Source organism: Rhinoderma darwinii, chromosome 9 (genome assembly GCF_050947455.1).
Source record: "Rhinoderma darwinii isolate aRhiDar2 chromosome 9, aRhiDar2.hap1, whole genome shotgun sequence".
Classification (NCBI taxonomy): Eukaryota; Metazoa; Chordata; class Amphibia; order Anura; family Rhinodermatidae; genus Rhinoderma; species Rhinoderma darwinii.
Genome location: NC_134695.1, coordinates 20072384 through 20086802, shown reverse-complemented (window position 1 = coordinate 20086802; position 14419 = coordinate 20072384). Strand labels below are relative to the sequence as shown.

Below are 14419 nucleotides of genomic sequence, written 5' to 3'. Positions count from 1 at the left end.
AAACAGGATGTTTCCCCTGTCTGGGTTGCTGTAATTGTAATAGCATACAGAAGAGGAATAGTTTTATACGCCCCCAAACAGGTAGACGTTACTCGATAAAACAATACTTCACATGCAGATCTGAATATGTCATCTATCTGCATGTAGGTGAGACTACCCAAGAATGTAGGAATAGGCTCAATCAACATAAGTATACTATTCGCCAAAAGAAGCCGGACCTGCCCATCCCACAACATTTTGATAAACATCGACAATGTTTCACAGTTGAGTTTTAGAATTATTGATGGGATTCCTGTGTTACGTAGGGGGGTGATAGGGAAGCCATGTTGAAAAGGTTGGAGTTACGCTGGATTTATGAGCTGGATTGTTTAGAACCAAGAGGCCTAAATCGGGAATTTAAAATGGTCTCTCTCTTCTAACTCTACTTTTTTATATGTGTTTATACCATATTGCTCTGGGTTTCCTTTTAAACTTAAGTGCCTAGAATTTGAAGTATTGTACCTAACGGTCATATTGATCTGTTATGATGTTCTTATGACTTTATTGTTTTTGTTAATAATTTGTAATAAAATAGTTTTTCTTTCTTTTTAGTTTGTATACACACACTGGGATATTGTAAACCCTGTGAAGATGGAACTCCGGACTAATTTAATACTGTGTACCTCTTTTTGTTGTTCAATATCCCTCTGCCACATGTATTTTCTCCAAATGTCATTGATTAAAATAAAATATTTTCCCTGTATAGTTTTTGGAGGTATATGTATAAATCTTTTGGGTATTATAATATCTTGCTTTGATGCCCTCTCCGTTGGTGTTGACCCATTATTATAGGGTAATTTCCCATTGAGATTATGGTGCTAATGCAGCTTTCCCATTGTTGGGGCTCCAGTTATTAGGTGATACTTCTTCTATAACCCCCTTCGGGTATAACCTTGTGTGCTGCCTTTTGGATGGCTCTGAAGGTGCTACGGGTGGGATTTGTGTGGGTTTCATTCTTTGCGTATGTCCTGATTTGGGCAATCGCTGAATGACTTTATTGGTGATCAAGATGTCCAAAGTTGTAGGATATAAGAATGGTTGTAGGATATAAGAATGTAATTGATATGCCTCCTTAAAATTATCGTTTTTCTAAATAAAAAACGCTGCTGTAATCTACATTACAGCGCCGATCACATCATGTACAATATAGGCCACTTATAATGTGGTGACAGAGCCTCTTTAAATGCCACGGTCAATTGCGACCGCGGCATTTAAAGTGTTCGAATCGGGGCGCACCTTCAAACAAGCCATCGCGTCCCCCCACACGGCGCAATCGGCTGGTAACAACAGATATTATGGCAGCCTGGGAGCCTAACAAAGGCCACCAGTTCTGCCATCTTTGTACTCCTTTGAAGCTCTGCCTCCGGCAGGGCTTCAAAGGAGACTGTTAGAATCACAATATACTGTAGTACATTAGTATTGCAGTATATAATGCAAGCGATCCAACAATCGCTGCTTCAAGTCTCCTAGGGGGACTAATAAAAAAATGTAAAAAAAAAGTTAATTCAAGTTTTATTTATGTTCCCAAAAAAATAAAGAATTAAAAGTTAAAAAAAAAACCCTTTTCAGATTTTTCCCCTAAATCAATGTTAAAAAAAAAATAAACGTTAACATCACAATATAGCGTTGTTTAACCGCTCGGTGAATGGTGTAAAAAAAAACAAATATATAATACACGCAAATTGCTGGTTTTTGGTCTCTTTAGTGCTACAGCTTGCCCCGCAAAATTTAAGCCCTCACATCGCTAATTGATGGCAAAATGAAAAAGTGATGGCTCTCAGAACATGGCGACAAAAGATTTTTAATTTAGCAAATGGTTTAAAAGTAATAAAACATGAAACAAAACACATAAATTTGGTATCGCCGTAATCGTATCAACCTGTAGAATAAGGTGAATATGTTGTTTTTACCGCCTGATGGATGCCGTAAAAACAATACCCCCCAAAAAATTGCATCATTGCTGTTTTTTTTGCCCATTTCATCCCATAAATAATTTTCTTTCAGCTTCCCAGTACATTATGCAGTACAATAAATGTTGCCATGAAACTACAACTTGTCCCGCGAAAAACAAGCCCTCATATGGTTATATAGACGGGAAAATAAATAAATTATAGCTTTTGGAAGGTGGGCAGGAAACAACAAAAGTGAAAATCTAAAAAATGGAGGGAAGGGGTTAACAAATCAAATTACATCCAACGCACCCAATCCAGTAAGGCTGATCTCAAGTCAGAATGGCACAGGGACACCCGGCATTGTAATAAATGGCAATATGACAAATCCTTCCAATCCATTTCCTTTTTCAGGACAGGCCAATTTACAAAGGGGCCAAAACAGCAAATAAATTTGGCAAATGGCAAATAGGGAACAGGAGATGCAAATTCTTAATATTTCCTCCTTTCAATTTACTAACCATCAACTGATGCTATTGCAAAAGGGTCTTTTTTACACTCCTACCCCAGCATAGGATGAATTTACCTGGACTAAGAATATCAATCTTTTTGCCAGAAAACTTTCCTTGCATAAATGGCATAATGGCAATCCTAGTGACGCTAACCGCAAGGAGCAAGATACTCTTAACCCCTTCCCGCTTTGGCCACTTTTGACCTTCCTGACAGGGCCTCATTTTTCAAATCTGACATGTTTAAATTTATGTGGTAATAACTTCGGAATGCTTTTACCTATCCAAGCGATTCTGGGATTGTTTTCTCGTGACACATTGGACTTTAGTACTGGCAAAATTTGCTCGATACATTCAGTATTTATTTGTGAAAAACACCAAAGTTTAGTGAAAAATTTAAATGTACCTGCTTGTAAGACAGGCAGTTATACCACACAAAATTGTTGCTAATTAACATCCCCCATAAGTCCACATTAGATTGGCAACGTTTTTTGAATATCGTTTTATTTTTCTAGGACATTACAAGCATTAGAACTTTAGCAGCAATTTCTCACATTTTCAAGAAAATTTTAAAAGGCTATTTTTACAGGGGCCAGTTCAGTTTTGAAGTGGCTTTGAGGGCCTTATATATTAGAAACCCCCAATAAGTCACCCCTGTTTAAAAACTTCACCCCTCAAAGTATTCAAAACAGCATTTAGAAAGTTTCTTAACCCTTTGGACGTTTCACAGGAATTAACGCAAATTAGAGGTGAAATTTACAAATTTCATTTTTTTTTTGCAGAAATTCATTTTTAATCAATTTTTTTTGTAACACAGAAAGTTTTACCAAAGAAATGCAACTCAATATTTATTGCCCAGATTCTGCAGTTTTTAGTAATATACCACATGTGGTCCTAGTGGGCTAATGGACTGAAGCACCGGCCTCAGAAGCAAAGGAGCACCTAGTGGATTTTGGGCCTCCTTTTTATTTGAAAATATTTTAGGCACCATGTCAGGTTTGAAGGACTCTTGCGGTGCCAAAACTATGGAAATCCCCCAAAAGTGACCCAATTTGGGAAACTAGACCCCTCAAGGAATTATCTAGGAGTATAGTGAGCATTTTAACCCAACAGGTTTATTGCAGAAATTATTGGAAGTAGGCCGTGAAAATGAAAATCTTCATTCTTTCAAAGAAAATGTAGGATTAGCTAATTTTTTCTAATTTCCACAAGAACTAAAAGGAGAAAAAGCACCATAACATTTGTAAAGCAATTTCTCCCGAGTAAAACAATACCCTACATGTGGTCATAAACAGCTGTTTGGACACAAAGCAGGGCTTAGAAGAGAAAGAGCGCCATTTGACTTTTAGAGCACAAATTTAGCAGGAATAGTTTGCGAGGCCATGTTGCATTTTCAAAGCCCCTGAAGGACCAAAACAGAGAAAACACCCAAAAAGGGACTCCATTTAGGAAACTACACCCCTTGAGGAATTCATCTAGGGGTGTAGTGAGCATTTTGACCCCACAGAGGTTTTATAGATTTTTTTAGAATTGGGCAGTGAAAATAAAAACAATTCTTTTTCTTCAATAAGACGTAGCTATAGCTCAAAATTTTTCATTTTCTCACAAAATAAAGGAAAAAAAGAATCCCAAGATTTGTAAACCAACTTCTCCTGAGTACGGCAATACCCCATATGTGGTCATAAACTACTGTTTGGACACACGGCAAGGATCAGAAGACAAGGAGCGCCATTTGGCTTTTGGAGTACAGATTTTGCTGGATTGATTTCATGGAATCATGTCGCGTTCGCAAAACCCCTAAGCTACCAGTACAGTGGAAACTCACCAAAATTGACTCCATTCACAAAACTACACCCCTTGAAGAATTAATCTACGGGTGTAGTGGGCATTTTGACCCCACAGAAGTTTTATAGATCTTATTAGAATTGGGCAGTAAAAATAAAAAAGAAATCCTTTTTCTTCAATAAATTGTAGCTTTAGCTCAAAATGTTTAATTTTAGCAATTTCTCCTGAGTACGGCAATACCCATATGTGGTCATAAACTGCTGTTTTGGCACACAGTAGGGCTCAGAAGGGAAGAAGCGCCATTTGGCTTTTGGAGTACAGATTTTGCTGGATTGGTTTCTGGGCGCTATGTCGCATTTGCAAAACCCCTGTGGGAACAAAGCAGTGGAAACCCCCAAGAAATGACCCCATTTTGGAAACTACACCCCTCAAGGTATTCATCTAGGGGTGTAGCGAGCATATTAACCCTGCAGGTGTTTTGCAGAAATTAGTGTGCACTCGATGTTGTAGAGTGAAAATGGGATTTTTTCCATAGATATGCAAATATGTGGGACCCAGCTTGTGCCACCACAACAAGACAGCTCTCAAATTATAATGCTGCATTTTCCGGTTTTAGAAACACCCTACATGTGGCCCTAATCTTTTTCCTGGACTATAGACAGGGCTCAGGAGTGAAAGAGTACCATGCGAAGTTGAGGCCTAATTTGGCAACTTACACAGTATTGGCTCACAATTGCAGAGGCTCTAATGTGAAATAATAAATGAGACCCCTGAGAAGTGACCCCATTTTGGAAACTACACCCCTCAAGGCATTTATTAAGGGGTGTAGTGAGCATTTTCACCCCACAGGCCTTTTCCATAAATGATTGCGCTGCGGATGGTTCAAAGTAAAAATTAAAATTTTTCCCCTAGATGTGACATTTCAGTGAGAAATATTTCATGCCCAGCTTGTGCCACTGGAGAGACACACCCCAGAAATTGCTAAAAGGGTTCTCCCAGGTATGGGGATGCCATATATGTGAAAGTAAACTGCTGTTTGGGCACACTGTAGAGCTCAGAAGGGAAGGAGCGCCATTTAGCTTTTGGAGCGTGGATTTTGCTTGGTAGGAGTTTTGTTTGGAGTTTTATTGGTATTTCAGTTCATAATGTGGGAGTACATGTAAGCTTGGCAGATTTCATCAGGGGCATAGCCAGGTGGTATAATAATTGGGTAAACAATGAAATAATCCATAAATATGTTACGCTGTGAAGCAATCCTTTATGCACAGTCCAGTGTCGCACTGATAAATGGTCCTTTCTTATCCCCTTTTGGCCCACACTCCGCAGCTTTGCAGTTTGGGGAATTTTGCTGGGAAAGTGTCGTCCTGGTATAATACGGGCACCCTCGCTTCCAGCAGATGTATTTGGGCCCTCCCCTTCCTGGTTCCTTAATTTTAGGGCCTTGATAAATTGCTACTTGAAACAGACAAAATGTTCTCCTCGGGCATGCACAACTGCATATTTTTGTATGTGGGCTGTTTTTCTGTGGGACGAGCTGTAATTATTATTTGTACCATTTTGGGGTACATGCGACTTTTTGATCAATTTTTATCCTTTTTTTTGTGAGGCAAGGTGATCAAAAAACAGAAATTCTGGCATAGTTTTTAATATAGCGTTCACCACGTGTCAATAATTCAGTCGCCATGTTGTAAAAGATGTAACTTTTAAAGGAACAGTGTCACCAAACTTTTTTTTTTTATATCACTTTTATGTTAGGGTTTTATTAAAAACGTTTATATTTATTTGTGTGTTACTTTTTTCTATTTTTACACTTTTTCTTCCCTATGGGGGCTGCCATTTTTTTTTCCATTTCTGTATGTGTCGATTAACGACACATACAGACATGGAATACGGCAGCTCCAGTCCCATAGGGACTGCGAACGGGGCCCGTTCCATCCACTATGGTGTACGCCGCGTGTGTGGGAACCGCGCATGCGCTGCTCCCACACAGTCCGATTTGAAATGCGCGCCGTCCGGCGCCATTTTCCTGTGGACCGGAAGTCGCGGCCGGGCAGTAAGATTACTACTTCGGGTCGCGGCTTACGGACTTGTGCACATGGAGCAGCGGTAGCAGACGGAGCGGACGGACCGGAGGGAGCGGCGGCGACTGGAGCAGGTAAGTGATTTCTATGTATGTTCGTGTTTCAGTGTGTTTTACTAGTGTATGTAAACCTTCTACACTGTGTGTTAGCTCAAAAAATGGCGACACACAGTGTAGGAGGTTAGACCGTTCAAACCCCTCGTTTCTCCCGGCACTAGCCAGGATAAAGGAGGGGGGGGGGATTCTGAGAGCTCACTAGAGCGAGGGATTTTTTCCCAATTTTGCAGCATAAAGCAATGTGGTTGCTTTACCACATGCAATGCTGCAATTTTGGGAATTGCTCCATCTAGTGACCAGTGCTGGGAAATATTATAAATTGAATCCAATTTATAATATTTCTTGACTCGTGAAAAAAATAAAAAAAATTAGAACAATGTTTAATCACCTACACACTAATTGTTTAACTAAAAAAAAAAAACATGTTTTGCTGGCAACACATTCCCTTTAATTGTTTTCGTCGACGGAGCTGTATGAGGGCTTTTTTTTTTTGCAAGACGAGCTGTAGTTTTTATAGTTACCATTTTTAGATGCATGCGACTTTTTGATTACTTGTTATTTCAATTTTTGGAAGACAAAGTGACCAAAAAAAAAAGCAATTCTGGCAGTATTTTTTACGTTTTTTTTATGGCGTTCACTGCGTGGGACAAATAACATAATATTTTTATAGTTCAAGTCGTTACGGACGCGGCGATACCTAAATATGTATGGTTTTACTATTTTTTCAATAATAAATTGCTTGATAATGAAAAAAGGGCGATTGTGTTTTATTTTATTACTTGAAACTTTTATTTTTTACAACTTTTATTTTTACACTCTTCTTTAGTCCCTCTAGGAGACTTGAAGGTCCAACTGTTTGATTGATGTTCTAATACATTGCACTTCCTATGTAGGGCAATGTGTTAGAACGGTCAGTTGTTCACTGACAGCAAGCCGATCAGGCTCGACAGGAGGCCGTTGTTAGGTCTCCTGTTGCCATAGTAGCAGTCAGCATCCTTGCCATCGCATGGTAGGCTGCCGATTTGCTACAAACCACTAAGATGCAGCGATCGCTTTCAATCGCTGCATCTAAGGGGTTAATAACAGGAATCGAGGCCAGTTCTGATTCCTGCCGTTACAGTAGGGTGTCCGCTGTAACATACAGCGGACACCCACTGCTGATGACGCCGGCTCAGCTTCTGACCTGGAAGCTGAGCCGGCACCATCTTGACGATGGTACTGGAAGCCTTTTAGGCCCCGCCGCCAAGCGGGGAATATGAGGCTTCCGTTGCTGGCTCACCGGGAGGCCAGTATTAGGCCTCTGGTTACCATTGCAGTCACCGGCAACCCAGCGATCACGTTGCTGGAGTGCCGGTGGCTAAAAAACCCTCACACGCTGCGATCTCTATTGAACGCAGCATCTGAGTGGTTAATCAGCCAGATCGGAGGCTAGCTCCGGTCCTGGCCGTTACATCAGTGTGCCAGCTGTAACATTCAGCTGGCACCCGGCGGTGATGGGGCGGGCTCAGCTCCGTGACGTAATAGTACTGTGCTTTGCAGGAAGCCCGGCCCGACAGTGCCGTGTATATATACGGCGGATGTCAGGGAAGGGCTTAAGGAACCTTGAAGAACTGCTCAATGAGAACGAATATGGAGCAATTGAGGCCACCGTCCCCTTCTCATCATAAATCCAAACATACACCCTCCTTTTCACAATATAGCAACGTTGATACCTTTCTCAAAATGGTAAGTGTAGATTAACGTCACATTAGGACTAACAAATACAAGGTCTTTGAAAATTTTAGCAATTTTGAACAGACTGCCCTTAGAGAGCCATGTGAAAATAAAGAACCGATTCTCAAACCTTCAGATAAGGGAGGAAATATAGTGGCCATGGACCGCAATGGATATGTAGATATGGTTCATAGATTGCTGGATGACACTACCACATATGCCATCTTAGAATGGAATCCTACTAATTCCTTTCTTTTTTAATTACACTCTCTCCTAATGGAGGCAAAATGTCATGACCTTCTTACGGTAGATGAGTTTAAACGAATGTATAATCCTAATACCACTATGGCCACTTTCTACGAATTACCTAAGATTCACGAAACCACTCGTCCTATCCCTGTTACACAGGGCATTAGTACCTATGTTGATGAAATTCTTGCCCCATTTGTCACTACTTTACCTTCATATTTGCGAGACACTAAGGACACTGTCTCCAGGATCCATGAGATTAAGGTTACCGCCACTACAAGGACAGCCAGCATTGACGCAGTCACTATACACTAACATCCAATACCAACTTGGTTTGGATGCTGTGAAATATTTTTTGTACACTAAGGGGACTCCATGCACACAACACATTCACTTTGGCACTCTTGAATACATAATTACTTTCTCTTTGATGCCAAATTTTATCACCAACTTAAAGACACAGCCATGGGCACCGTGTGTGCACCCACATATGCCAATCTGTTTTTGGGGTGGTGGGAGAACACCTTAATATTTTCTGAAGATTACATTTTTTACACTAGTCACATTTTATTTTGGGGTCGTTATTTTGATGATATTCTTATTTTATGGGATGGTGACGAGACACTTTTTCTAAATTGCAACAACATAGGTATGAAATTCACTTTTGCAATACATCAAAACACTTAATTTTCTGGACCGTCAAATCTTATTAGATCCTGGCGGTAGTGTCCTTACGGACATTTTTCGTAAGCCTACGGCTACTAATAGGTTTCTTCACTGGAATAGTTACCATCCCCCCAATTTGCAAAGAGGAATCCCAATAGGACAATATCTGGGGGTAAGGAAGAACTGTTCAGATGACAGGACCTTCCAAATTGAATGTGACAGTGTATATCGGAAATTTGTAGCACATGGTTACCCTAAGAAAAAGCTACGCCGAGCCTATGCCAGGGCAACTGGCAGAGGTGAACTTTTGAATAATCAGAATACCAACTTAAGCTACCCCACCAATAAGATTAGATGTATTGGTACATATGATGCGTGTGTCAATCGGGTCACTACTATTCTACGTAAATACTGGCCAATCGACGGGATGTTAAACCAACAACACCGAATGCTACATATAGAAGGGGCAAGAATCTTAGAGAATTTTTGGTTCATAGCCATTACTCCAAACAGACCACATCATTAAACATGTGGCTAAAATCTCCTGTAGTAGGCTCTCATCCGTGCGGACGGTGTTCCTTATTAAAAAATTAAGCATTTCTCAAACCCTGTTGATAATAGAATCTATAAAATCAGACAATTCATCAATTGCCAATCTACTGGCGTTATATATATTGCTAAATGTCCATGTCCTAAGTTATATGTGGGAAAAAACATTCAGCAATTGAGGAGACTAACTGTGAGGATACTCCATTGTCCAGACATATGAGATCAGTTCATAATGGAGAAACTAGGTTACTGCAATTTTGGGGCATTACTCAAGTAAGATTAGGCCCAAGAGGAGGGAATCTGGACCGTAAATTATTACAAGAAGAAGCACGGCACCGATTAGGTAGTCTGAATCCTGGGGGCTTCACCTTCACATCCTCTCTCTAAATATCTTCCATCTATATTAGTTGGTTTCTTTCCCGAAGTCGTATTTCCCCTAGCCATCACCAGATATTATATACCCTATATATTCAGTACATTTGAAACTCTTATGCACCTTTGGAACTTTCTAAATGACAGTTTTTATCTAATCGGACATTATATACCCCTATATGTCAAATAAAAAGATGATCTTAATAGATCTATTATACTGATCCTTATGTGATCAATATAAATCAATTTATACAGAGATTGTATTACCTCCATCTATTCATGGGAGGCATCTATGTATAGTCAGGTCGGCGACTACTTTGGTCCTGTCTTGTTTTGCATTTGCTCAAATAGAGGACAGTGTTGGTCCTGTTCTTTTCGCTATAAAAAAAACACTATCAACTCACGCATGCGTAAACGGTCTCTCTAGTAACTGTTAAAGGGGTTGTCCACTTTCTAAAAAACAGATGACCCATCCACTAGATAGGTCATCAGTGTATGATCGGCGCATCTCCGACATACGGACCCCGCACCGATCCGCAATTGCGGCTGCCTCCGTGCACCGGATGTTTGGAACGGGATGCAGTAGTTGGAGCCAGAAGTAGTTGGCTCCGACCAGAACTGCAGCTCTGCTCCTATTCACTTGAATAGGAGCAGAGGTGCAATACTGCAGCTCGGCCGCTATTCTTTGACCGGAGATATCTGCTTTCGGCAACATCGTTCGGCGCCCGGAGGCAGCCGGAGTGGCCAATCGGTGCGGGGTCCGGGTGTCGAAAACGCACCGATCATATACGGATGACCTATCCAGTGGATAGGTCATCAGTTGTCAGAAAGTAGAAAACCCGTTTAACTTTCTAATTTCCTTGACATGCGCAATGGACTGAATGTGTAACTTGGAATTCAGTCTTGCTTCATATTGGTAATGCGCAGATGCCGACGCATACTCACCATTGGCCAGTCCACCGGAAGTAACGATTGATTGTTATGCCCGTCTGTCGTATCTTGGATGGGCCTGGCTGGAATTCAGAGACAGGATTGGTCTCCGCGATACTGACAATGCATGACAGCACCCACCAATCTTTATAAAGAGGGGAGCATTCAGTGTCTGGCGCCATTTGTCCATGGACCCCTAAAGACGCCACGTTGAGTGGTGAAACATGTTGGGGGGGCTGTTCAGTTTTTAATGGTTTACGGCTTTCTATTAGCAGTATTATTAAAAGTTACGCTTTACGTACTCTATTACTCTATATATGTGTTTAGGTATCTGGAAAATAATGTTTTTTTCTTGCCTTTGGCAAGTAAGTGTTCGTAATAGTTAAACGAATGGACACCCATTGCTTCCAGTGGGCGTCACATAAAATACTGTTTTTCCTGCAGTGGCGCTACCAGGGAAATTAAGCACATACTGTATGCAACAGTTCCCCGGAAGAAAACAGTGGATGGTAAGGGCTCTCAGAAGTAGGTCCTCTTATCACCTCGTCTCCATGGCATAGTATCTAATAAGGCAGGGCTGGACTACACAAAGGGCTTTTTCCCTAAGGGCCTCCACTATCTTGAAAACCTTGGAGGCTGCCACCACCCACCTTTCCTGCCCAATTCTTCCGATCTCCAGAATTTTATCGTTACGTCCCTGCTTACACCTCTGTGACTCCCACCGCTGATGGCTGTTCGGCGATCCTATCCAGCTGTGAAAGGGTGGAAAGATGGCCATGCATGCATATAGCTCACTCTTTTGAAGTCTAAGGCCCTGTTCACACTAAGTTTTTTTGCAGGCAGAATTTGCGTCTGGAATTTTGAGGCAGATTTTGACCTACCTGCACGCCGTTTGTCGCGTTTTTCGGCCGCGGGCATTGAGCGCCGCAAGCAAAAAACGCAGCGAAAAACTCTCTCTACCTCCTATTGATGTCAATGGGAGGTCAGAGACGGAAATGCCCTAAGAAAGGGCATGTCTCTTCTTTTTCCCACAAGCGTTTTTTTCCACTCGTAGGAAAATAAACTCCTCTGCCTCCCATTGAAATCAATGGGAGGCGATTTCAGACGTTTTTTTTGCCACGGTTTTTCCCCACGCGGTTTCCGCAGCAGAAAAAACTGTACAGGGCCTAAGTGAGCCGCTGTCTCCAAAACTCCCATAGATTTCAGCGGAGAGGGCCATGCATATGCGTAGCCACCTCTCCTAAATGAGGATGCTATAGGGGGTCAGGTGGGCAACCTTAATCCGGCCCGGTAAAAATGTGTTGTCAAAACCATGCAACCTCTATAATATAAAGTAATGTAGATTTAATTTCATACATAGTGAAACCTCTCCAAAAGACCACCCCTTTATCCAGGCCAGTGCCAAGTACTCATCCATCTGCGCACCAGCACTGCTGGCCGGGATGCTGGGTGACAGAGGACGCAGCCACCAGGCAAATAGAGAGGCAGGGCGGGGGATTTAAACATCAGTTACACTGGCCTCGGTGCCTGCCAATTATTAAGTGTATTCCCTAACTAGGCTCTTTCCCTGTGTATAGTGTTTGACCCAACTCACTTGACTACTCTTTGCTTCTCCTATTGTACCGGATACTTGTCTCTGCTACATCACTTTTACTGACCCTTGGCTCATCCGACTACCACTATTGTACTGCATACCTGGCTCTGCTGCATCTTCGTTACTGACCTCTGGCATCCTGACTATGCTATGTCTCACCTCTGCCACCGCATCGGTCTCTGCCTGACTCCAGTTGCTTAGTTCTGAAATCCTGACCTCGCTTCATCCCTCTCTGTGTCGTTCCCATCCAGGATGTCTATATAAACATTGTTTGCAGTTGCACACAGCAACCGTATCTACAATCCCACTTATTTTTGGTCTGGTTCAGCTAATGTTATCCAGAGTATTAACCACCGAACTTTCGGCAGAAATTATGTTTTTTCTCTGGGTATCACAAGAATCGGATCATTTTAACCACATTAACTGTGACAGATTTTCAGTCATCATATCATATCCTACGCATAATTGCCATATTCTTTGAGTGGACCACCCCTCTGGAAGACCATTCCGTATGTCCCTACGTTTGCCATTGGCTAGTTTACCTTGCCATTCTTTCTTCCTGTTTCTCCTTTCTCCTTTCTTCAGCTGCTTTCTGCATTTCTTGCTCTTGCATCTTCTGTCGGATTACAGATAACTCTTGCCCTTGCTTCCGCCTCTGTTTCTCCTGCTCAATCCTCTCCCGTTTTTCTCGCTCTTCGCGCTCTTGTTGCTTCTGCAATATCAGCTCCATCATCCTGTAGATAAATAGCCCTAGATGATCTCCCAGAATTTGATGATAAATATGTTCCTAATATTACTTTCTATCTAAAGAACACAGTTTGCATCTTATATGTACCATTATCTCAAATATGAACATTTTTGTATTCTATCATTTGATGGCACTCTATTACACCAGAATATTCCTAAATGTAAAGGTATTGATATTCATTCATAAAAAAGTGATAATGCAGGCAAAAAAACAAAACAAAAAAAATGTATGGCGAACAGCATGTAAAATCCACAGGCGGGCTTAAACTCTTGTGGTGTTGCCCATAATTACAATCATATTTCAGCTTTTTCTAGAGAATGTTGGAAAATAAAATCAACTACCTGATTTGCTGCCACAGACGACCCCTTCTTTTTCAGCCACACATATCGTCATATATTAGCCCCTAAGTCTGCTAACATTACAGATCCTGGTGCTTTTATGGCACTCACCTCTTCGTCTGCCTTTCTTTCTCCTCCTCAGTTAAAGATTGCCTTTCTTTAAAGTAATGGAAACAAAAGTGTTAACAGCAATGAGACACAGAAATTTGCAAAATGATCACACAGAAAACATTTTTTTTTCTCGATAGGGTGTACCTTAATTGTTAGCGGATATATAATCTGCTTACAATATCTTTTTAAGGCCTCACGAGCAGATTATGGCTCCGTACAACTTCTGAGTTGTAAGAGGCCTTTATATGACGCCCAGAGACCTCTATGTGGCAATAACTGCACCTCTCTGTATGCCTCCGATTTTATACAAAGGTTTTTTCTGCCAAATTCTCTATGAATCCAAAAACAAGGAATACACCTCAGATGCCATATGGAGCACCTACGAGATAATAGCTCCTTATTACTGTGCTGTATATGGTGGAGCATGGAGTACCTACAGCGTCGTGTGCCTCTATGTACACAGCTCTGCTGCGTGCAAGAGGTCTAAGACTGGGCTCACACATTGTTCTTTACACATGATTCACTTGTATTATATATATTTCTATATCGATTTGTATTTTATTTATGCCTAGCGAACCTACATATTGTGGATAAAGCGCACTTTTAAGAAGTAAAAAAAACAAAAAACAAAAGAAAACTACAGATTATAGCTTCTGACCTGAATTTGGATCCATTCCTTCTGAACCCGTTTCCATTTCTTGTGGATCCTGCCCAGTTGCATCCTCTTTGGTGTCGGGCACAATTGGCTCATCTATGTCAGGATCGTCTTCATGTTCCATCAGCCTGGAAC

At 41.3% G+C, this 14419-nt stretch overlaps 1 protein-coding gene across 2 annotated transcripts in view; it reads right to left on the bottom strand.

Annotated features, from left to right (window-relative positions):
• UBXN1 (UBX domain protein 1) overlaps window positions 1–14419 on the bottom strand; it is a 70998-nt gene that overhangs the window by 41774 nt on the left and 14805 nt on the right. For both annotated transcript variants that reach the window (XM_075837329.1, XM_075837330.1), the window contains exons 4-6: window positions 14288–14412; window positions 13630–13675; window positions 12975–13166 (exon numbers count right to left, since the gene is read on the bottom strand). In XM_075837329.1, coding sequence (XP_075693444.1) covers window positions 12975–13166; window positions 13630–13675; window positions 14288–14412 — 363 coding nt within the window. The remainder of the gene's footprint in view (window positions 1–12974; window positions 13167–13629; window positions 13676–14287; window positions 14413–14419) is intronic.